General features: G+C 36.8%; 1 protein-coding gene across 13 annotated transcripts in view; it reads left to right on the top strand.

Annotated features, from left to right (window-relative positions):
* LOC139144957 (serine/arginine repetitive matrix protein 2-like) overlaps positions 1 to 26,800 on the top strand; it is an 84,600-nt gene that overhangs the window by 37,314 nt on the left and 20,486 nt on the right. For 11 of the 13 annotated variants that reach the window (XM_070715802.1, XM_070715795.1, XM_070715800.1 and 8 more), the window contains exon 3: positions 2,108 to 2,209. In XM_070715802.1, coding sequence (XP_070571903.1) covers positions 2,108 to 2,209 — 102 coding nt within the window. Of the gene's footprint in view, positions 1 to 2,107; positions 2,210 to 9,627; positions 10,060 to 26,800 lie in introns of those variants that run through there. The other 2 variants (XM_070715806.1, XM_070715807.1) reach the window with 2 other exon arrangements.

Below are 26,800 nucleotides of genomic sequence, written 5' to 3' on the forward strand. Positions count from 1 at the left end.
GCTCTGTCCCCGATGAAATTAGACCATTTTCATTGAGATACAGCTTTGGGGAGTAAGTCTGAGTGCTCTGTCGGGAAGGAAAAAAAAATTCTATGTTGGTGTTGCCTCAGGATGTAGCAGCGCTAGGTTGTCTGTTCTTTGAATATAAATCAAAGATGGTTTTATCTGCACGTCAGTCTCTTGTCTGTGCTTTGCCTATTGTACAAAAAAATTTTCCCTGAGCTGATTCTCTTTAAATCTATGATGATAGTTGCAGGGTAGCCTTTCTGTGATACAGGAAATTTCAGCACGTGCTTAGAGACCCACACAATTCATGGAAGTGATCCTCAAGAGTTGCATGCACCTCTGACATGCAGAAAAAAATTCATAGATTTTTCACAGTGATAGCAAATTTTTTCATCTTTTTTTTGAATCCTCTATATTGTCATTTGATGTGATTTCATGTACTGCAATATAAAATGTACAAGCCTCTGTTGCTTCATTTGTGTTTGTTCTCATCTGCAAAATCAGACAGCTAACTCCAATCACCAGTTTTCTTGCTTATGACTTCACAGTTTTCAGAAATTTTTTAAATTTCACAACTCCCCCCCAAAAAACAAAACAAAACCAAAACAACAAAGCTATATTTTGTGATAATTTACAGTTTCACTTTAGTATTTTTCATGAAGTTCCTAATGTACCACCTCTCCAATACTCTCCCCTTCTACTCGTTTTTGTCGCATGCATTTCAATAAAAGCCCTGTTGAGTCACTTTGCTTGCATGTTTTCTCTTACATTATTAGCCATCTGTTTGTAAACAGAAATTCAATTAGAAAGTGTCCATGCCATATCACGCATCAGCATTTAGTAATGAAAAAATATTTATAAGATTTTCTTTACATTCAGTAATTAAGGGGATAATATAATGTTTGACATTTTCATTGTTTGTTTTTTTCCTACAAAAACTTATTTTTGTAATTCTACACTCTAAAAGTACCTTGAAATGCGAAATGGTACCATGCCAACAAATGCATGGTTGAGCAGTATGCCATGTTATTGTTTACAAATGGATTCCAATTTAGACTGAAATTCATTCGTCAACTATAATGTTTGACAATTACGCACATGCAGGCTGTATTAACAAGTTTAGGGTTTGGCTGTTTGACATAATGTTGATAACAGAATGAGAAAATGCATCTACAGACAGAACAATAAATACTGAGAGATATTTTAAAAGTTACTGCTGGGATAATTTTCGGTCGTTCAGTGCAGAATTTTCAAATACTGTAAAAGCGTTAATTATTCAACGGGATACAATTTCATCACTTTTGCTAATAGCTGAAATTCGCCTAATAAAATCCCAGTGAAAATGCTACATAATAATAGATTGTATAATTTTTCTTAGAGAATTTATGGCCTTGTGAAAATGTTTAAACATCAAAATAGTGAAATTAAATTCCCATATAGTGAAATTAAATCCCGTGAAAATAAATAATTTTAAAGTGTTAGTTGCTAAAGATCTAGAAAGTTTTCTTTATACTGGTATGTAACTTCTTATTTTCAAACCTGATCAGTGTTTCATTGATTTTGGGAGTGATTATTCAGAAGCATAGCTTAGAAATTCAGACAAAAATCATTCACTTGGTATCGTGTTCCATTTCTCATCCTTTTCCACAATTTCTCTTCTTTGTTAATTCAAATTTTTCCACTGACAAAGGTCTCTGGGAAAAAAAAATTGTGGATTATTCATCTCATGTTTCCCAGGATGTCATTTGATTTTGCCGGACTCGCGCCTCGGAGCAGAAATCCAATTTCACAACTGGTGAATTGGATAGCTGAGAGATGAGCTCAATTATCATCATGCAGCCAGAAAACAAGAGGCTCATCACTTAGCATGATCATGGAAAGTAATTTCTAATTTCAGCGAAGATGAGCCTACTTAACCCCATCATCTTTGTCACCATAGCAAAGCCTACGTCTTTCATCATGTTCAAGAGAAATGGGGCTGTCTGAAAGCTTGTAGACATGATTTATTGAAATTAAACTCTTTCATATTGAAAGTAAAATTGGTAACCATGCATCCTAATTTATTTCTCACTTCTGAAATTTTTCATTCTGTCTTCAACAGCTACCCAACTGAGAAGATTTTAGAGAAAGTGACCATATTCCGTCAGATGCTAATGGACAAAGAAGGTGTCGTTATCAAAGAAGACGAGGCCGGTCGACCAGTGTAAGTGTTGCATCTTTCCATGCAGAGTGTAGTACAGAGGATGTACCTCAAAGATGATTTTCTTAAAATGTGAAATGTTCCAACAGCAGATTGTTGTGATGCCATTAGTTGAAATCCTGACCAAATGTAGTGGTTGAAACAGCTGTGTGGAAGGTGTGTGTGATTTGTTGCACTTGTTGGAAGTTTATTCTCTGCCTGTGAGATGGTTGTGGATTCATAATGTGTTGGTGTGTGCATAGGCCCTAGAGAAAGGTTCTATGGTATATGACTGTTTGTTTGGATATCCATCTGACTGTCAACAAGTCAAGCAACTTTGATTATTCTTGGATTGTTGGAAAGGCTTGCAGTACAAATGAGAGGGTAGTTGCTTGGCATTCTGCAACTACTGACGCCTGCTATCTCTCATCCCTGAATGTCTGTGATATGCTGTTGAACCTATGTGTATTGCAGTTGTATCAGGTAGGTACGGAACAACCCAATACAGGTAATAATTGGGTGAAATGGCTCTGAATAAAACGGACCTAGTCACACCTTCTTCATAAGGTCTTCTGCTCTAAGAAGTGAAAGACTTGCTCAACTGTTATGGCATTGTATTTCACAATGAATGTACAATTCAAACACACTGCGCAGGATTCCAACACTGGCAGCTCGTTGGAGCAGCGGTCAGCTTATTAGCATTTATTACATGCCTTTATGTGAGTTCAAATCAGTGCATTGATTTGAATAGGAACATCCGGGAAGTCAGCAGGCCCTGTGAACGATGTACTGACCAGTTTCCGTGGTTACCCGGTCCAGTGAAGCCCTTCGACGTTATCGACGTCAAAGTAGACACTTAACGCTAGACGTGAAATATCCATGCGCTGTTTTGACTTTCGTTAAAATCTGTTTGATTCTGGTCAAAAATGGCAAAATTGTTTGAAAATGCCCCGCATGTCATATAGCATTAACTGTGAAGAGGCATGTAATAAAAATATTATTGCCTGAATACATGGGTTTATGTGCCCTGGCAGCAGGAGACAATATGCCCTCCTGGCATTGGGCAAATTGTCACCTGCTCTCGGGCACATAAACCCATGTATTCAGGCAATAATATATAATATTGTACATGTACATGAGCTATTCTGTCAGCTCAGCACCATATCCAGGGGTTCCATCAACTTTAATGTTTCTAGTACCGGTAGACACCAGAATATAAGTCATTGCTTTGCCAGTATATGCATGTTCTTGTTTTACAGCAGGGTTGAATGGTTGATCGTCAACCACATATTCAACATGTTACAAGATGCAAAAGCAATATAACCCACGTCTTTAATATTGTGAAATTGGTGAAAACGATGTTCAAGGCGAGTTTTCTTATCCCTTTGAACACTGCTATCAAAGTACCTGTAATTGCTCGTTATTATCATTCATTGATAATTTTTTATTTCCGCTCTGCCACGTCCGTTATAGAGGTTCTTCATAAATGATAGAAATTTTAATCAAGAGCTTCTTAGGTAGCCATGCATACTCCCCACAAACTAATTCCAGTTCAGGTTAATCGTGTATTGCCACTTTAGTTCAGTGATAAATTATCACAATTTTTTCTTAAGAACCCCTCAGGTAAGTGACAATAAATACAGTGTTTTTAATTGAAAACCTTGACACTAAGCTAAATTTATTAACTGTTTAATTGTGGATCACAGTTCAGTCTGAGAAAACTTAACAGAGCAGGTGCACTTGGCGATAAATTGTATCTTAAGTCAGAGTGAAGTGTGAAGTTGACGGTCAGAAGCCAGAGTTGTTTATTAAGAAAAGGGACACAAAAGATATATAATATATGCATGCCGGTATATGTTTTGTGTTTGTTAAGGGGTAACCATGTTAATTCTGCCAGTTTCCCAGGCATGTTATCGGGTTTCCAAATTGTGTATCATTGCAATAATATAGGAGATAGTGGAAATGGTACTTGTGTTCACATGTTTGATGTGTGAAAGTGGTGGCTTTGATATTCTGTGACATCTTAACAACTGAAGGAAACAGAACATTTGACCTCTTCATTAAATGAATGTTACTCTATCTCCAAGTGATGAACTTCTTACTCATAAATGAAGTGTGTGTTTGTGTGTGTGTGTGTGATGCCCACTCTTAATGGCAAATGCTATCAATGGCAGCATGCCAACAATAACAGCAAAAGTGCAAACAAATTGATAGTCTTATTGTGGGCGTATAGTGGTTTTTTCCAGACTTTGAGGCTACCTTGGACAATTGGAGGCGGCTGATAAAGTGACAGTGCTGCTCGCCATAGCATACAAATTTACGCGTCCAATGACTCCGTGAGCGGACAGCAGTGACAAGAACATCTGACTAATACCTGTTGACATAGTGATCTTACATTTTGAATTCACATCAAGTCGCGTGGAAGAAATGGCAATTTTATGGCTTCCTGGAACAACAGACACAGGGACGCATGTTGTATAAAGACTGGATTGTGATTGACATCTGCAGTGAAATCATATTCCTAGTTATGTATAATTAAATTGCAAGAACATCAACCAGTTGGGTGGCAACATTTTACCGGGAATGGATTGCATAACTTGTCATTCACAGATGATGTATACACTGTTTGCAGGAAAAAAGAAACCAGGTCACATTATTGATAATGAGTAAAGGTTATTGCAAATATTAGCTGAGTATCAACAGAAGTTGTAGATATTATAATACCAGCGTCTATGATTTTTTTCATTTCTGTGAACTAAAATAACAAGAAACTTGAAATTTTCCTTTCATTAACTACTTCTTTATGCCATACATTAGATTCTTACTCTGCACAGAGACTGTCACAGCTGGCCTGCCTTTATATCTCTGTTTCAAAAGCGACAGTACAAGTTAGAGCTCAGTCGTTTGAAAATGACTGATGAGATAAAACTTGCTAATAAATACAGATAAGTGATATGCAGGTGTAGTCACTGATAATATCTGTAATTTTTTTATCGTTAAAAAATGAGCCCCTGTGAAATTTAAGTTCTACCCACAATGCATCTGTTAAACTTCCTCTCAGATGTGGTACTTCAATGCGTAGCTCTTCAAGCTGGAGACAATTCTTTGAAAGCAATGGAGACACTATTATCCATGGCATTGAATTTGCAAAATCAGTCTTTTGAAAGGTATTACTTGAAAAATCTGTGAACATGATTACATTGTGTGCAGAAAATTCTGTATTTGATGTCCTTCAATTGTAACAAACTCCGCAGAAACTTCTGGAATATGCCAACAACTCATGGTGAAGTTGTTTCAGGGAACACATACCTCGAGAAATTATATTTTCCATTACAAGGCCCTTTCTCTGAGTACTTATGCCTTCAATCAAGGGTTCCTCAAAATTTGATGAAGACTACATCAATAGTCATCCTCAAATAGTAGCTTAAAAATTACGTTGTTTGCTTCGATGCAGATAGATCATATAGTGACTTTCCAAGTTCATTTCCTAGATCTCTGAGTTAAGTTCTGTGGAATGTACTTAACCCTTTGAGTGCTGTAATTTTTCCCACCAAAATTTTGCTGCCACATTTTACCAATTTTCTGAATTTTTCTGAAATTTTTTTATAATTTTAGACCAAATGGATATCATATTTCATTGGCGACAATTTTTTATCAAAATTTTGACAAAAATCTGAAAAAATTGACAGGGATATATTTCATAAAGGCGACAAAAATTGACATTGGCACTCAAAGGGTTAATACATGCAAGGAGAGATGTTGAAACTCAGTGTATTTTGAAGGGGAGGAACACATTTCATCGTCTTCCTGTGCAAGTCCTTGGTGTCCAGAATACGAATTCTTTTCTGAGTGTGTGCAAGTGGAAAATGGCAACAAGGAGGGTATGCAGTGTATCTTTTACCTATGGATAGGAGTTCTGTTGTCGTGGTAGGATCATTCTACTTTCAAGCTGCAGAGTGATTGGACAAAACCCTGAATTGTGAAACTGCGTTCTGATTGGACAAACTCATATGCTCAAACTGCTTCCTGATTGGGCAAAACTGAATTACATTGTGCATCTTTGTGGCATTTTTAATGTTTAATAAAAATATTGAAAGAAACCCAACTGACAAATTCAACCCAGTATCAACTCTCTCATTATTCAACTGGACTTAAATATTTTGCCCAGTTGTAATACAAGTACTTATCACCTTTGGATACTGGCTAGGTTTTCTCACCTCTGTATCATGATTCTGAGTCACTTTAAGGCACAGTTTATGTCAGTGTTTGCATCTGAAGGAGTCTGCAATAACCTGGTGTTTGCCATCACTTCACTTTCTACCATTATTAAAGGAAGTCGGTAGCCATGGAGTAGAATAACAGATGAGAACATGCACTGTGCATACACTAACCCAGGCGTGAATCTCTGCGCTGTTTCCTAGCTCTGTTCAAAAATTCCTTTGACAGTCCACCGGGCAGTCATTCAATAATGTTTGTCATGCAAATGTTTTTTTAGATAAAAGGAAACATCACTCTCTTCACTAAAAACTGTAAACAATACACTCAGAGATGACATCAGCTGGAAATTCTACCCAGTTTTCTTTATGTGGACGACCAAATTGCGTTTTCTTATAAAGATACCTTAGCTCACGTCCACACTAAATTGCATTGGAGAATGTGAAATGGACAGCCAGGAAACATGCTACCAGGTATTTCCTGTATTTAGAGGCGGCAAAGACGTGCAAAGAGAAAAAGTGGAAGTCGACTTGCAAGGTATTTCCTCTCCTAGGTAACTTATTTTTTTGCCTTCAATGCCTGTTTGATTTGTAACTAACTGGTCGAAGGCGGATTCCTCAACAAACAGGAAATTCCAGACTCTCCCGTGTAGAACAGGAAAGAAAAACATGTTTGGGAATTCTGAGGAGAACTTCACGTGATGCAGAAGGTGATGTGATGATGATCATCAGATGCGGAAAAAGAAATCTTAACACGACTCACAAAAATCATGTCTGTGTCAGCTGCTATACGAGTAGTTTTTTTCTTTCCAGCAAGGACATGTAGGATACTTCTAATTTCTATCCGCTGAAATTAAACCATTCCAAGTACATGCCATTGAAGAGAAGATGGATTTTTTCTAATCTCCAACTGCTAGGATTTCATCTATTCAGAGTCATTGAATGCAACATTGGCTTTGTTTGCCCATACAGGGAACTCACAATAATTTTTCATCAGTGGGTAATTTCTTCCCTTTGTAAAGCTTCTGGCCTTGATAGGAAAGTGATTGCTGTAAGTTTGATGATATGAGGGTTATGTGGATGGTAATCGAATGATAGATTGATTAGAAATGCGTTGGCAGCATAAGGTTAATTATCTATGAGGTATAAAAGGCTGATGAAATCTAATCTAGACTTTCAAAAGTTGCTCATCCTGTCTGCAAATAAACATGTATGTTTTTGTACGTCTTTGACTCTGTGTTAGGTTACATGAAATTTTTTTCATTTCTATATAGGTACACTCCCTCTGCAGTTCTCGGCCACTTGAATGAAAACCGATATTCACGATCGGCCGCAAGCGGCAGTTGCCAGTCTACGTGCTTTGAATGTAGGCAAGAGTTATGCCTTCACAACCAATCACAAACATAGGTCAAAGGGCAAAAGGTTAAACAGCAAACAACAACAAATGTGCGCTCTATCGCTCTTCCCGTTATCGGCCACTTCGCCCCATTTCCATCCACAGTGTTGACCTGGCGTTTGTAGCGTGACCGTGGCCAAATATAGAGCGATTTCACACATGCTTATGAAGATTTGTTATCTTAATATGTTTAAGGGCTGAACTGATCACAGAAACAGTGAAACCGCACTTAAATCCCGTAAAAATAACAGTTTGCAGAGGTAGCTTCGTCCTGGGTCTGCGCTGTGGTTGATAGTTAGTTCATGCTGGTGCTGTGTATTGTAACAACGGTAGGATACAGGAGTTCGCGTTCAAATCAACCATTATTTGTCTGATTTCCCATAGCATTTATTATTAATATCTCTGCCCAGATTTATATCAAATGTTAATATATATTGACTAAATGAATAAATATGAAGTGGTACATAGAAAGACAGCAAAACATAACTACGCAGTGACTGGATATCGCCAACAATATAACCGGGGCAAACGTCTAGGCAAATCCCGGAGGCAAATCCACAAGGTTATATAAAACTACTTGATCGTATACATACAAATGTAAATATGAACTAAGATATGAACGATGTGTTGCCTTGAGTTGCTTTCCCTTTATTGAATACAAGAATATATTCGTATGTACACACGAACAATTCAATGCAAAGCATCAGGCAGACCGATTGCAAAATGTGAATGAACCTGTGAGCGTGAAGTATGGCCGATTTCAGGGAAATTACAATTTTTTTTCAACCATGTAAACCGGTACGAAATTCGTCAATGATAGACAAATAACACACATCGTAACATAGACATACTACCAGAGAACATTTATGAGTATTTGGAGGTTAAAATTTTTTTTCGATTTCCAAAAATGTTGTGAGAAAAACTGGTCAAAATCGTAGCGACCATAAAATGCGCAGTAACAGTGAGAATCGACATGAGCATCTCTTCTTTTTATACCCTGTATCGACTTGCTGATTCGTAATGGAATCCTAAAATTTGGTGCCGAGATTGTTGATTACATCTTTAATCCTTAGGACCACGAAACTGACGAAAAAATATCATAACAACGAATTACGGAACTCTTTTTCATGCCCTGGCCGAGAATAGGTGCTGGCCGAGAACAGGCGGAGGGAGTGTAGGTTGTTATTGTGGAATGTGTGTGTTTGTGTGAGTCAGTAGATATATTGATAGTTTGATATGCCTGTACATGAGGCTTCATGCGAATATGGTTGCAGACATATACTTGCATGTATGCGACTCTGTCGATGGACATATCTGTATACTGGATGTGTAATCATATACATAGTGTGTACGTGTGGATGTGTGAGTATGGTGATTTGTAAGTTCAGTTTTTGCCGCCTTTTCTATCAAGTTCTTTACTTAATTAACTTCATGATAAAATAAAATTGTACTAAAATGTAATACAGTAAAATATTCATACTGCATGAAAAATATTAATGATATACCTTTCATCGAATTTCGAAATAACATCTTGTACTGTAAATGACTACATTACATGAAAAAGAGCTTGTTAAAGTTTGATGGTTCAGATTTCGCGATATTCCCAGGTTAACTAAGGTAATTAAGACCTATACAATGTAGTGGTTGGCATGTTGTGGCAATAGTTTCATGCGTACCAGCAGAAAATAAAACTTATCATTAGGTCATGATGAATTTAGCCTAACCTTCTGTTCATGTTGATTTTTGATTGGACAAAAGTGTGAATAAATTTGCATGGATTATGTAAATGATATTATTTTCAGCCATGTTTTCCATATGGGAACTGAACAGGTGCCTCTGTTTTGTAGATCAATGAAAGCGTAGGAATGAAAATACTGGTATTAGTTGACTGTGTTCGTGCCAGCCTGCATCATTATCGCCCAGATTGTTATATTTCATCCTGTATTAGTACTGTTCACCAGGCCCAGGTCCATCATGCCATTTTTTCACAACTTGGGCAAAATTTCTGTCAAATTTGCATGAGAAAATATTCTCTGAAGAAAAGTTTTACAAGAGGATGTGTGGAATAATCATCGGTGCCACAGCAGACATTTTGTATAATGTTATTCAAGATACCTGCATTATGGTGACCTGCAAGTAATGGCGATGTCATTGTCGGAAAATCAGCTACTATTTCAACGATTTTGGAGACCAACGTTTCGGGCATTTTCTCAACCTCGTCTCATGCGAGATGCTTCAACAAACACAGATAGCTGTATAATCATGTAGGTGTTCATCTATAAGTTCTTTTTTTTCTTAAATTTATATTTTGATGAAAATAATATCTTGATATACAGTATCAGAAATTTTTAGTGTTCACACTTTGATTGTGCAGGTGTCAATCATGGTCAATTTTGTTATGTTAGCAACAGATTTAACCGTATATTCTGCTTAGATTGATGTTCAAGTACAGTTTTTGGTAGCCAATGATATAAAAGGATGGGTATTCATACTGTATGTATTGTTGAATGTGGTAAAGTATGCAAATTAGAAAAAACAAAAATTTGCTGTTATTGTCAATAGCAGTTGCATGTATTGATGATATATGTAGTCATGTTTGTTTCCACATACATTTTCTGTACACATCCAGAATTTCAAGAGCAATGCACAGCATTGAACTTTCAGTGATTTAGGTTTCTCATTGTACTCACATTCTTCAATGTACAAATGACTGTAACTTGGACTGTTCCTACAGTTTTCTGTAGCGACATTGGGTTCTGGGATGAATGCATGGAAAATGAAGCATCAGCCATGTTGATTATCAGCATAAGAGAGCTGCTGTGTTGTCTAGCTGTTATACGTAAATTATCCGCATAGAATTAGATGGAATTTGAAGTCGGTCTCGCTATGTGTGGTCTCGCTATGTTTGTAGCTTTCTGCTTGAATTGTCATTATATAAGCGCTACTGCATTCCCAAGTAGTTATATTTACCGTAATTTATCAGTATTACAGTTGTTGTGTGAAGCCAACATCAAAGCATTCAGAACCCTTACCATCTTTTTTTTTTTCAAATCATGCTGTTCTTTGTCGCATATTCATGAAAACACAAAGATGCTCAAAATTACGCATACAGATCATTAGTGCATCAGACTTGTGAATTTAGCCTTCATTGTGTTGAAGCTTGTAATTCATACATGTACTCCATGGGACACACTCTCACACATTTCATTTGTTGTAGCCTGGAGTGTTGTTCGGCTTCATTTCTGTTCAGATGAGTGAGGATGGCAGACAGTTTCCATTTTTATATGAAAAAAAGGTGATGGGGCGCAGAGTTTAATTTTATATTGCACGAATGCTGCAGGCTTTTTTCCCCCTCATTTTTCAATTTTTATCCAGTGAATGGTGAACTGTTTGCATTTATTCACATCACCAGCAGCGATTGTCAGCTTTAATTTCACACAGCAAGAGCTCTCACCGCACGGAGTACTTCCTTTAATTTCAAACTTGTGGTGAACTAGTTAGTAGTATCGAACTCTGCGCTGCAATCAGGGTAAGCTGAAAGCTCTGACTTTTCTAACATGAGCTCACTCTAATTGCAATGTAAATTCCATGGATCTACCATACAGTGTGATGGTGTCACAAATCTTCACCACAACCACAGTCGCACCACAAACTTTCAGGGAATGGCTTGGTCATTATCTTTGCAGATTTATGAAAACCACAGCAACATGATCATACTATGAAGGAAAATGGTGTTGTGATTAAAAAAGTTTTCACTGAAATCAATCAAGTCATGCTTGGAGCCTAGCGGATCTCAATTCCATTCCATAAAATTTAATTTTCACCAAAACTTTAAAATACATCTATCCCCCTATGTATTGGGAGGTGGCCCAGGCCCAGGCCCGTACATCTCTTTCTTATAAATACTTTGAAATATCCAATAACTTTTGTAAATGATTTTATACAGCTGTAACTTCATATCAGTACATTCTGAGCATGGGTACAGATACAAGACAGCAGATTTATGTGTTTGTATACACTAGTCGGGAGCATTTACCTCAAAGCACTGTGTCATGTCGCAAGTCGACGGCCTGTATCTCTTAGACATTTCAAGCCTGCAGTTTTCGTTCTAGATCAGACCTAAATGTCTTAGTTGAGGTCACTCTGCTAAGAAGTAATGTTAGCTGATGGTAAAATATAATCTGTTCCCAATCAAGGCACAGTTCAGATCAAGATCCTGATACACTATTACCGATCCATCAAATACATCATATCTTCTAGGGGTTTACATCTTAAAGCAGCACTTAGCCGTAGCAGGTTTGCACTTTAACTGCTTGACGAAAATTTCAGCCAAGTGTTCCATTGCCAAGGTAGATCAGTATCTTCTGACATTTCTTGTATTACAGTAGATTTCCATTAACCATTTTAATAGATGAGTGTGTATCACAAACATTTCTTCTTAAATACATGAAAAGTCTTGTTGATAATCCAGACGTACAAACTTCAAATTCATTTAAATCATGGTGAGAAAATCCCAACAGAGGCACTGGTCTTAGAAAGGGCATATTATTAAAAAGGAAAAGGCTTTGATGTTGGCAGAGGCAGCTCACCATTTAATACCAGAACACTGTGGATGCCAGTTAACCCTTTGAGCGCCAAAGTCAATGTCTGTCACCTTTATAAAATTTACCCCGTCAATTTTTCTCAGATTTTTACTGAAATTTTGGATAAAAACTTGAGCCAATAAAATATGATGTTGATTTTGTCCAAAATTATTAAAAGACTCACAGAAATATTCATGAAAATTGGTAAAATGTTGCACTAAAATTTTGGTGGGAAAAATTACAGCACTCAAATGGTTAAATATTAATCTTTTACAAGGAACCAGACATGTCGTTGGATCACACAACACACCAATACAAGAGCAATGCCTCTGCTGTGTTTTTTCTTACTAATGAGTAAAACCTTTCACCACCTTGGTTTGGCCCAAATCCATTGTTGTCAATGGTGATTGTGGACCTGTTTATGTTGAAACAGGGGTGAACAGGTTATGAATGGGCTGCTCAAACGTCTGGGTTTTTAATACATTTTATGTGTATTAAAGAAAACTTGTGATGTACGGTACAAGCAACTGTAAACAGTGAAGTGAAATCTGCTGTATTTTTCACATCAAGTTGAAAGGAAATGAAAACTAAATGATCATTGAAATTTTGAATTATCACAAAGTTTGAATACGGAGTTTCTGAATTCCTTAGGCTTCTAAGGACAATGTTTTCTCCCATAACCAAAAAAATAAAACCTCATTGAGCATGCTGAAATCTAAGTGAGCTTGATCACTTTAAATGGACTCTGATTTTTTAACTGTTGAGCCTTATAAATTGTGATTGAAATGGCATTAAGTGATCATCTTATCATTATCTCTTCCCCAGCTGAGTTACAAAACTCTAAAAAAAGCTTTTTCCTCCTTGTAAACCGCGATAAACACTCGATTACAGGTAATTTTATTCTCTGAAGAATTTCCGAATTAGCCATTTTGGTACTCTTGTTCCTTGTAGTAGTGGAAGAAAGAGAAACTATTACCAGTTATCGGTAAATGCCAAAATATCGAAAACATACTGTTACGATTTTGAAATCTAGAAATGAGACAAATTCAAGGAAACACTACCATGTACTACAACATTTAGCCCACATTTGATGGAGATGTGGATTCCAAGAACTGCTGATATTATGCCAGGGTAGAGATGCCATTCTGAGTTGCCAAGGCAACTACCAACAAAGGAATTAAGAGAGATGTCTACCATTTGGGTGAAGTCTCCTACATTTATTGTTTCACCGCTATTTCCATGTGTACAGGTCCACCTTGCTGTGGGGAAACAATAGGCATGTACCAAAACTTAATGGTGGTACAGGTAATCACTTGGTTGTGTCTTTATGTTTTCTGAAATACAGCAGGGAGGCAGGTGGGTGGTTGTACGGTAGATAATGGTGTCGATCCACGGTGCAGTCACATGGTGTGTTCTTTGCATGTTATTATTTTTTTGGTGAGACTCATTTCACGCAGTATGAGACTGGCTCTGCAATCAGACAGATAATAGGAAAGTTGTGCTGCACAGGCAGGCTGTACCCTTTCAACACGTATTGAATTGACTTCACCTGAACATGACAGAAAATCCTGACAGCTAGCAATCAGTCTCAGATGAAACGATGTGGAAACAGTACAAGCTAAAAAAGAAGGGAAGGGCTTGACATTTTCATCAGTTGGCCCAACTATACAGGAAATGTATGTGTCTGTCTCCTGTTGCCATGGTAACAAGATTCCTTTTCAGCCGGGGCATCTTCAATCGGCCTCATCACTTTATGTACTAGAATTTCACACCTGCAGTTGATACGACAAATGTCATCAGAGAACGGATCAATTGTCTGCGGCAATAAATGTGAAACACCTGTTTCTTATTCTGTATTCACATCGGTTTTTAAAATTTCTTCTCGTTTGCATTCAAGTGCTGTGACTTCAGAACGGAAAGACGCATTAGCTGCATCTTTTACATCTTCGGATTTCCTCTTTCTTTCCCCGTGATGCAACATGTCCAGATGCTTGTCTTTCTCTAAAGTCACTGTCCTGCGGAAGCTGTAAAAATTTACAGCCAAGTTCCACTCGAGAGCGGATTCTGAAATTTGAATTTTAACATAAAAACGTATAATGATATTAGACCATTGAGTCAATAGTAGAATTTATTACGAGCTCAAATATTGTTTGTATTAGCAGTGAAATCTCTTTTAACTATGTCACTGGAAACAGACAATTTTTGGATAGACTTAAATTTTTTGAAATTAACATGGATCGGGTTGCTACATGTAAAGACAGCCAAGCATCAGTCAGTTTTAAATTCATAAAGAAGACTCCAAGGAGAGAAACAAATTGTTCAGTAATCTCAAATGCAAAGCATTTCTAAATTTTAGCTAATACTTCTCATGAATTAGACAATCATGTTCAGGTTACCTGACATTGTATTGTGTTTGCGTCCTCAAACATATGTAGCCTTTGCAGACAGGAGACTGCATGTAATCATGATGGGGCAATGTTGTCTTCCTCACTATATATAGAATTGACAATATTTGTGAAATTTGATATTGGCAGATTTGTTTCAGAAGGTTTAATATTTCTGCTTTCCATTAAAAATGCATTGTTTTCAATCAAAATATTGGGAGTAGTTCTTGTCTGTGTGTGTCTGGAATTTTCAGAGAAAAAGGGACATGTTAGTAAATCTAGCATGACTAAGGGAGGTAACCATGGAAACATGCTCCATTTAATCAGTTATTCTCTTGTCCATCACTACAGTGTGAAATTAATTCAATTAGCTCACTCTTTTAAAACTTGTCATGTCATTATTGGGAAACGTGGGCACATTTTATTATGATAGATCAAAACTTTCATTTCACAACGTGTTTTACAATAGGTTCTTAACCTACATTGGCACATTTATGTCAATATATCATACTTTATAGCTAGACTCAGAGATTCAATCTTGTATGAGTCTCCGCCAACTCCAGTTGGCTATTAGTCTAACTAATAGCCAATAGTAATATTTTGAATATTTGTCTTTTTCATCAGTTCATTTGACCTTTGACCTTCAAACTTTTCACCTTCCATCATTTTTCGTAAATTTTCTAAAGTCATGTGCGTTCCAAGTGCAAAGGAAGAAGTTTGTGTCAGCTTACAGTTGAAAATGTTTATGGTATTTTATATGATGAAGTTACACACCCATGATAATAGTCATTATTACATATGTACCACAGATTACCAATCTGTTGGCAGCGGAATAAAGTTGGTATTTTCACAGACAGAGATAATATAGTCCCTGTGATTCCAGGCTTTGTGCATATTCACGATAATGTCTACTTCAACCAGGACAGACTCTTCATGGCATTTTCCCCTTAATTTACACTTCATAGATACAGACCTCATCCACCAAACTCAGAGAAATGAAAGGCATTATTAACCCTTTGAGTGCTGTAATTTTTCTCACCAAAATTTTAGTGCAACATTTTACCAATCTTTATAAATTTTTCTTCATTTTTATAATTATTTTGGAGCAAATGGACATCATTAACTACAGTTTTTGATCAAAATTTTGGCAAAAATCTGACAAAGTTTGTTTCAGATATATTTTGCAAAGGCGTCAAAAATTGACTTTAGCGTTCAAAAGGTTATTTTGATTCTTGCAAATTTTTTGGATCAGATGGTCAAATTGTGCAAAATTTTCAGATAAATTGCATTCAACATGGCCTCCAGTTTCTTTGTCATTTCTACTGGAAGAATCATTGATTTTTTCCATGAAACATGATGTGTGACCATTATCATTTTCTGTCAGCTTTTTCAGATGGTTCCATTCAAGCTTGATCCTTACATGGCATTGTGATTATTTACAGCACTGATATTTTTTTATTGAAGTCCACACATCCATCAGAGCAGCTACATTTTTAGACATCAGATTGTTTTTCACAGCTGTCTGAGCTATTCATTAAGTTATCCCATTGCCGTAAAAAGCATTTCCATGTCATAGTTGGAATTTTCTGTGAAGGCGGAGTACAAAATTGCCCTTTCACGCTTCGAGATTAACTTTCATGTATTTTTCACTTTCAAGCATACAGACAGATAGTAGTTCTGTATATTATAAAGGTTAAAAAAAACATTGCTGACGTGACCTCAGCTGTTGAGTTCCTTACTATGGATTTTGCCTTATTGCTTGAAAAGCTTCCTGTATTGGTCGCTGCACTGTAAAGAGGAAAAATAGTCGGGTTGTCGCCTTTTTGTGAAAAATTAAAGAGAAAAATTTTCAGAATTCATCCAGCGTGAATAATCCCTCCAAGTTTACTCATTGTGGAAACCGATCATCAAAACAATCTCTTGAAATTCTTATTGCCAACAGCTGTAGAAATATTGATCAACTGATCAATAAAATTTGAATATTTGTGATAATATGTTTGCATATTAAGTATACATATATTTTACTATTCTTTGATTATCAAGAATTTATCAGAGATGGTCAAGGTAAAGGTATTTATTCTCAGAAATTCAATACTATGTAATATTCAAGTTGAACAATATTAGGTTGCATTTTCTCTGAATATTCCTATCTTTATTAAATCCAGATGATGTCCATCATATTAGTTTGGCCTTATATGGGAATAACTCAAAGCAAGGAATTATTTTGCCGACATAGTGTCCTTTAGACTTTGCCTGTCTTTCCTTGAGATCATGGTCCACTTTCCTCACTGGTGAATCTAATGTGGCAGGTGATTCCAAGTGGTGTGAAAAGCCGACAAACTTCTGGGGAAAATTTAATCCATTTTGTCTTTATCAAGTAAATCTTTCAACAAGATGAAGTGACAGATAACTGTACAAGAGTGTAAATTATTAAGCAAGGATAGATCTGCTGTAAGTGTTTCTGCTTACATTATACACGGTGACAGTTTTGAAAAAGAAGAAAGTTTAGGGTTTATGCAAAATCTTGAGTGTCACAGTTTGACCTTCAAGATGCGGTAGTAATTGATAACTGATACGTGAGCCAATTGCCCTTCTGTAGTGAAAGTTCAACACACTTGCAGTCTGTGTGTGTTGAAGGAAATTGCCCAACAACAAATTACAAAATGATGGTTTGCACTGTTAGATGGTATTTGAAAATGCCGAGGCATTATTAAATAGAACTCCAACAAAGATACACATTGCTCCAGGCTATGTCTGTTTATTTTAGTGAATTTTGTCTGTTGTCATCCGTCCATGTGCCGCCATTTCCACACGATTGAGCCAAAGCCTAGTGATTGCACTTGGCGTCTTTTTACTCGTGACTGCACCATGTGCACAGTGTATGATGATATATCTCTTAGTGCTTGCATTGAAACAAACAGGAAGTGCATTGATGGCAAACAGTAATTTTCCTCACATCCTGTACAGTATAATCAGAACATCTGTATTCTTGTCAGTGTTTTACAGTATCCATAGGCTCGCAGTCACTCAATCATAGAATATACCTTTTTCCTAAAAATCAAGTATGGTGTACACGCAGGGGGTCCAGACACTTCGCACCAAAACCAGTTCGCCCCACATAACTTCGTCCCAAAACCATTTCGCACCAAAACCACCTCGTCCCAAGTACTACCTCGTCCAACGCCACTTCGCCCTAAGTACCACCTCGTACTAAAACCACTTCGCTCACCGTATAGTTCCGTCAACTCGTCCTAAACATTGATGTCACGATGTATCATAACGTTGTATTTACCTGTAACTTGGCTACCACGAACCATTTATTCTTCCATGAAACCATACCATATATTAGAAAAAAGAAACACACAAACTACTAAATGGTACATTTCAGGTGCCGTGCGCGGTATTGCACGATGCGATGTCATTTTCTCGAAATGTGTACAATTTCAAGATTTCAGTCCTGGGATGGTAGAAAGGTGATTAAAACTTCACTGGCAGAGTGGTGGTTATTTTCAGCTTTTAACAGTTACAGATAAATTGGGGAGTTAAGTCGTGTTTTTTTCGGGTCGCAATGGTTTTGGGCGACGTGATTTTTGGGGCGAAGAGGTTTTGGTACGAGGTTGTTTTGGTGCGAAGTGGTTTTGGTGCGAAATGGTATGGGACGAGATGGTATGGTGCGAAGTGGTTTTGGTGGCGAAGTGTCTGGGAACCTACGCGCAGTTCCAGTATGTAGTAGTAGTGCATAAGCAAATGAATATGCAGTAATAACCAGTCTTTTTTTTGCATTGTAAAGCATTAAACAATGCTCATTTGAACATAGCACAGAGGAATGCAATTATGTTGGATTTCATGCATGAGATGATGTGATTATGACACGATTAAACCAGGAAATATCAATAATTCAATGCTTATTACCGGTAGATTCACTTCTCATGAAAGTCAAATGTCCCAGACACAGCTGCTTGTTGTTTGACTTTGAGCACCCTTTCACCCTATGGTTTAGCCGTAAACCTATTGTTATCAACTGTGGATGTGGACCTGTTCAGTGGGAATTGGGGGTGAACAGGTCAAATGATTGATTCATTCTAGAAGCCTTAGTCTCTCTGTGCAGAATCTAATTTCGATCCCCCAGTGCAAGAGGGGTGTATCGCCGATGTTAAAGCATAGGAGATACGCCCCTCTTGCACTGGGCCATTGATTTCACCCCATTCAATACTGCACCCATCAATTCAGTTTGACTATACTCATACTCCTCTCCGTCTAGTTCTGTACCCCATCATGTTGTCAATAACAGTCAATTTTTTTCTCGTTGCTTTTGAAATTCTGATCTTTTGATGCTGATTGTTTCTTCTGATGATTTCTTGAAAGTGGAGACAGTGAGCCATGGGATCAAATCTGATTGTTTGAATAAGATAGTGTAACCAACAGAATTATATCCAGTAATATGCTGTTTTGTATAGCTCCAACAGTTTAGAGATGCTGAGGTATACATACATGCAGTGACATGAGAGAAACCGTAGGGTACAAGCACCAATATCTTATCTTATTTCATGGTAAAGACAGTTATATCTACCGGTAGACTGCTGCGTCTATCTCCTTTCTGTACATGATAAATCAAAAATTGAGTTGAACTGTAACTGTGACGTCACCATGCCTGATACATGACACATTAAATTAAAAAATATTCTATAGTGTGAAATTTCACCCAACAACTTGAATGCTATGCAAAAGTGCATCATCAGTCAAGTACCATCTCAAGTGCATCTTAGATCTGTCACTCAAACTCACAATAATGGTGCAAGCTCAGAAATTTGTCATTGCAAAACCTCAATTTGAGATCTGTTGTTGTCACCGACTGCCCATGCCTAGACCTTTGTGTTTGTGTCGTCATTGAAATGCAAGCCGTGGACTGTGCCATTCAAATGTGTAATCAACATCTTAGCTAATCTGTCAGTGTCATTTACTAAACGCCTCAGAACTAACAAGACAAATCCCCAGACATAGATAACTTCTGAAATATAGATTCAACCTGCGTCAAATTTCTCATGAATATGTAAACATTCCAAGTCCTCCATAATTACGATGGGGTGTCATCTCCTATTATTCAGTCGTCACAGCCATATCAGTGCACTCGTCTTTCAACCTGGTTTTCTCAAGAATTCTAGAAGCATCTGCTGCTTAAAACTCTGATTCTGACCTTGTTCAATTTCAGTGCTTCCATGCATTATTACCACATTACTGGACCATATTCACAAACTCAATGAAGTATCACATGATATTTGCAGAATCCAAATGGAACGTCTAAATCTCGCAAATCTTATAGTCGTAATATCTATCATTCTCTGTAGCAGTATTTTTTTTTCAATCATAGCTTTGTTTAATTTTCATTTGGTGAAAAAACCGCTGAAATTATTACTCTGTTCTTGTATTATGAGATATTGCTGATGCTAATCCTGCAGATTGGTTCAAAAATATAATCCCCGATACTGTTTCATAGGGGAATATTGTCGTTTTGGAAAATTGAGTTTGTTTAATGTCAGTGACCCCAAACTTCTTAGTTCTAGTATATTTGGATATGGCAAGTTATTACCTATATGCCAGTTTTATGTCTCAAGTCTTGGAAGGGAATTAGAGATAAAATCCAAGGATATTTCAGTATGATCTCAGTTTGTAGTTTCATCATAAATGAACAGTCATGTTTCATAATCTGTTTTCAATGTAGTGGGCGGCTGGAAATACAGTATAACATAGACAATGGTCAAACAGTAGCCGCTATGATCTGTGAAAGTTAGTTGAATCTTTTAAGAGGAAAATGGCTCTCCGGGGTATTAAAAAAAGATCAAGATTCAGGCAGTGTATTTGAGGTATTCCCAGTGTCATTGTGTTTCTGTCTTTGTCATCTGAAACATTAATAGCAGTTTACTGCTGAGCTGATCTAGGTTTGCTTGGATCAGTGACGTGCCTGTCAGACACATCGACTGTGGCACTTTTATGCAGGACTGGAACACTGTCAGGAGAAAAATATGGAGTAAGAGATTATTTTTGTGACGTAGAAGTGATGGCAAATATATCTTGATACTGGAAGGAGAGAGAGAGTGACTGCAAGGGATATATGTAGGCTGTTGTGAAGATGGGAGATTTTATGGAAAGGAGCAAACATTTTGGATTTGAAGAGGGTATAGTTTCATTTTTATGAGCTCATATTTGGTATGTATATAAATACCAAAAAGAGCTTATATGGTGAGTTGATGGCGTCTGTATGTCTGTATGTATGTTGGTATGTTTGTGCGGATGTATGTCCGTCACACGCAAAGGCTCCCATATCGCCAAAGCTACCATCTCAGTATTTGGTGTACAGGTGGATGCAGGGGTTGAGATGTGGCGTTGTTCAAATGAACATGTCAGTGTCAAAATATTCAAATGAGGTAAGAAAAGGGGGAAATCCTGCAAATGTGCAGGAGTGGTGGCAGTAACTGAAACAGCCCACACATCTGAGTAAGAGGTTTTTGACCTTTAACCTATTTGTATGCAGGGTACCGATTATGTGTGGGAGTGGTGGCAGTAACTGAAACAGCTAATTAGTCATTTCCTGTTATTGTTTATGAACTTTGACATATTAAGAGACCTTCTCAAACCATAGACAGTAGAGGGGGAAGACTCTTGCTCAAACTAAGAGGGACTAGCTGTTTCTGCTATGCATGTTGCTAAAGTTGACCTCCAGTACCTAAAGTTTCAGACCTTATTTACTTTTGTCCTTCTTTATTTTTCTGGTTTAAATATTTCTTGTTGTTTTTCTGGTTGTACTGTGCAGAAATCATTGTCATAACATAAACGCAGAATTTTCCTGCACTGAACAGATAGAAACAACGCTTATTGTTGATCTTTGGTATGTACCAATTCTGATCAAATTTGAGCGACACCGTATAATTGCGGTATTTTTTAACACAGGATCCTATCAACTGAAAACTGGTCAGAAAAAAGCCAACGTGCAAACAAGAACTTGGTAGAAAAAGACAGACAAACGGAATAAAACACTAAATGTCAGGTATAGCATTGAGATAGAATTGGCCTTAGCTGGCAGGTTTTCACACTCTCAAACTCATTAGAATTCCGGTATCTCATTGATCTGTTGTTCTTCTTGACTCATCTTGACACCTGTGGAGAAAATGAAATTTCTCACCATCTTGTTTTTGTGAAAAATTGCAATGTGATATCTCCCTGATAGTTACCACAATATGTATGTACTTCAGACTGGCCATTTTGAATTTTCAAAAAAGAGAAAATTCTCTGGATTTGAAGTACAAATGCATGGGTATCAACATTTTTTGAAGTACTAACACTTTAACCATTTGAGTGCCAACGTCAATTTTTGTCACCTTTATAAAATATACCACAGTCAATTTTTTCAGATTTTTTGCCAAAATTTTGATAAAAAACTGTAGCCAATAAAACATGATGTCTATTTGGTCTAAAATTATCAAAAAATTTCAGAAAAATTCATAAAAAATTGGTAAAATGTGGCAGCAAATATTTTGGTGGGAAAAATTACAGCACTCAAAGGGTTAAAGCGGGTTGAGAAGATGGCTGGCGCAAAGTTGCAATGATTTTTGAGGGAAAGGTTGCTGTAAAGTTGGAAATAACAGAGTGACAAAGATGTAGACTGGAAAAAACTGTAGGTTTGGGTAAAAAACGGTAGAATGTGAAGGAGGAGAGATAAAAGACATAATCGAGGTACAAATATTAAATATGAATAAACTGGAAATCTTGTGCCATTCTGAAAAGAGCTGGACAGGTAATCCTGCAAGCCTGGGTGGAAATCTATCATTAAAAAATATTTCAATGATTTATCTGATGCACCTCAGAGAATCTCGACATATAATTTATCATCACCATGCCAACATGCATGCATGCATGGACATGAAAGTATTGTCAGATATATAGCCCTTGTGGTTTTGCATACGATCATGAATCATCGGCACTGTATAAAATTGTTATCACGTGTGACCGCAGTAATAAATTTTTACAATGCTGAAATTCAGTGGACAGGATGTGGTCATGACAATGGATAAGCTGATTTTGATCAGACTGTTGATTTCAAGAGAAGAGATTATTTACGACCCCTGTTGTGTGCTACATTCATCAGTCATACATTGAATAATATCTGGAAACTAGCCCAGCTGAAATGCTAACTCTCACAGAGTCCAATAGCGATAAAGAAAAAGAGACTGCGATCGATATGTCACATTGACAAAGCCGCAGTGGAATATGTGCCAGCTTTCTGAAAACTCAATACACAGTTTGTACAAGCAGTTGACAAATGGGCACAGGTTAACTCGTCTTCATCCACAGTTTATTTGCATCAATTTTTCAGTCCCTTGTCCAGTGAATATTTACATTCAAAATGTTTTGCCACATAGTTCCTCTCCTGGCTCACAGCTACACAGAGTACAAGAATGATAATTCTTGTCCTTTTGAATGTTGTTAAACAAAATTCAGGCTCTGCTGTACGTTGGTCAGGCCACAGTTGTTCACATGAATATCCCATACATTCACTGACCACAATAAACCATTCATTGTCAATGGACAGCAACATCAGTTATTCCAGAGTGATAAAATGGTTGTCAATAAAAATTCATTGTTGAATTACATTTATATACATGTATGACATACAGTTTACTGATCAATTTCGTGGTCTTTAATTTTATATATGTACCGTTACATTATGTCGTCAAATTTGTAAAGTGAAAAACTTATCAATGCGAAGTATTTCTTGTTGTATTCAAATTCTAATTTTGTTTGATAAATATGCATATATGTATGTATGTATGTATGTATGTATGTATGTATGTATGTTACGTATATATGTATGTATATAATGTAATATATATATATATATAATATATATATATGTGTGTGTGTGTGTGTGTGTGTGTGTGTGTGTGTGTGTGTGTGTGTGTGTGTACGGTATATGTGGGTACATTTGTTGGGTATTTCAGAAAGGCTGATTATTACTTTATCAAGATGTATAGCTCTGAGCAAAACTTGATTGGACTATGAATGTCATTATCTGTGCAGCAGTCAGCAGATTCTTCCCGTAATGCAGACACTGCGCTTCCTGTATCCAGTTCATGATAGATGGACAAGTTGATAGGGTGATTTGGTGTTACCATGGCAATGAGTAATTTTACCATGACGGATGAATTTACATGTCAGTATGTGGAAGAGATAGCTTGTATGCTGCAGCCATGCTGAAGTAGGGCACATGTTCCAAAGTGATGTGATATCGCCCTGTAGTAAAAGGAACTATGATGAGAGTGGCATGTTGACCTTCAAAGTTTTTAGAGCTACAGTGAGAGAGAGATCATAATTGTGAAGATGACAGAGACAGAGCTATCAGTTATCATCTCGTAATTGCTCTCTGCCTAAAGGTGAACTGCAACCTAGTGCAGGTGTAGGCTCAGGTAAAATGTAGTCATTAATTTGAAGTTTGGAATGAAACCTCTTTCGATTTTTATGTAGAATGTTGTTTTATGCAGTTAAACTTTAAGTCAGTTTTATTGGCATCTCATGGAACTGGGAAATTTAATTCTGGTCACCAGAATTAAATGAAAGTATTGCTTCCCTGTTTTCTGTGGTTTGTGATGTATCAGTACAATTGGCAGGGTCTTTTCATGTGAATTCCTGATGGATAAAACCAGGAAAGGGAAGAGTCCAAACAGACATTGAGAATTAAGTTCATTTGAAGTGAGCATCACTTTACTCACGCAGTAAATGAATTTGTGTGATATTGACAAATCAAATTCACTTGAATTTATTGGTTCCAATGTGAAAACTGCCTGTGATTACCAATCATTGACTGTGTTACAGAATGGATGTCTTTTTGTAATTTCTGGAAAGTGAGGCTAGCGTGTAATGACTTTGGAAATTCCAACAATTCGTGTCTGTTCTGCGCAAGTTACCGACAAGACTGCATGATCAGCGCAATTCTTCAATCAAGATGACTCCGGTTGGGCAATTCTGGTGAACTGCCCAGCATTTGTTCTGGATGGACACTGCATCACAAAGCTGACATTGACAGGAATTACAAATCACCTGAAAAAGCAATGAACATCGTTGTAAATCAGCATTTTGCAAATTGCTAGTGGGATTAAAGTGTATTTCAGCAATCAAAAAAGGGTAATTTAAGTGTGATCTTGAGCTGTGGGTAAATGTATGCAGTGTTTTATTGAAAATGGCTACGTGTATTCCAGTGTGCAGAAATGGATGTGTTACTCGCCATGAATAATTATTAAGGTGCATGTAAGAGTGAATTTAGAATCAGAATTTTGAATTCATAGGCCTGATCTCTGTCATTTTCTCCCTAGCTCTAGTTACTGTGATATAACTTTACAGATTTTCAAGTTGAATCTCTTAACCCTTTGAATGCTGTTAATATTTTCCAACCAAAATTTTAATGCAAAATTTTACAAATTTTTATGATTTTTTGTAATCATTTAGACGATTGCAGACCAGATGGACAGCAAGATTTATTGGCTATAGTTTTTGATCAAAATTTTGGAAAAGATCTGAAATTATTTTCTTTGATTACATTTTATAAAGGCGGCAACAATTGACATTCAAACTCTATTCACCATGTCTGTAAATCAGAGTTTAAACTTTATGGAGAAAAAAATTTGTGTTCCAGGATTTTTATTTCTCACTGAAAAGCCACTAGTTATATGTGTACCCGTACTGGGTCACATTTGGATGTAAGTTGATGTTTTATAGTTTGCACCAAACAATATTTTTTTGTGTAAGTCCCTTCTCGTTTTACTCAATGATATATTTGGCCGCAGCTGCCAGCTTTGTGAACCAGTCACAGTTACTGTACTACCCCAGAAGCTTGAGCCAATCAAAATGCATGTTGAGTCAGAAGGCAGAAGAGATGTGCATGGCAAAAGGTTGCTAATTGGTCAGTTTACTCATCTTGATATTGTCTTTCTTGAATGCACTCATGTATAAACATGAAGTATTGTTTTCAAATACAGACAGACAGAAATGTGATATGAAGATGTCACAGGAAATATGTACTTGAACGTGTTTGAACATTCCCTATTGAAATGACTGATTTGTGTAATTCATGTTCCCAGATGAGACCTTCAGTTTTCTTAATGATTTTCTGCGTGAGTATTTTTAGCTTTAGTTTGTTTTGCCATTGTCTGAAAATGATGTATGGTAAATTGATATTTCATATTGACAAATGTACTGGTATACTGACTATCTGTACCAAAAGGTGCAACTAAATGTACCTCAGTGAGAGGTTCTCATAAATGTGCAAACAGTAAAACAATGATGTCAGTTGTACTAGATATTGGCCAGGAGATTGTCAGTATAGGACACACAGCACATTCCATACGTGAATTTTTATTCCACGAAAAAAACCAAACATTCACAAAATCGATCAGTATTACTTGCATTGATCCTATCATTTCTAAAATATGTGAATACGTTCGTTTATTTTGATGATTGTAAAATGAAATGCCATCATTAATTAGTGATATACCGGTAAATCATTGAAAATGACAGATTTATATCTCTCAGCAAGATGGTCATTTTGGTGACAGGAAAGTTAACAAAAGTTACTGAGCAGTAATCAAAATTTGAATGTCAGAATGTCAGGCCTCAAATATTGCACAAGATTTAAATGATGAAAAAGCGTATATTTCAGGTATATATCGTTTCATGCAGACGCATTAAAGACTTTTTATGTTACTCTGACAGACGTAACAGATTTGAAAAAATATTGCTCAATTAGAATTATTCATGCCGTAAAAAGTTTAAGTACTAGCATTGCAGATTCCAACACACAGGTTCTCTATAATATGAAAGACAGTGACGATCACCAGGGGATTCGTGCGTCACTGCGTCTCCAGTCTCACAAAACATCCCAGTCATAGTCGTTTGCAGCGTACCATAATTGGGGCTGATTGACTGTGTTCCAGTGATCCAAAAATAGATAGATGCAGAACGCTGGTGTTGGAGAGTTCTAAGTGTCTGTTTTC

Source organism: Ptychodera flava, chromosome 12, assembly GCF_041260155.1.
Source record: "Ptychodera flava strain L36383 chromosome 12, AS_Pfla_20210202, whole genome shotgun sequence".
Lineage (NCBI taxonomy): Eukaryota > Metazoa > Hemichordata > Enteropneusta > Ptychoderidae > Ptychodera > Ptychodera flava.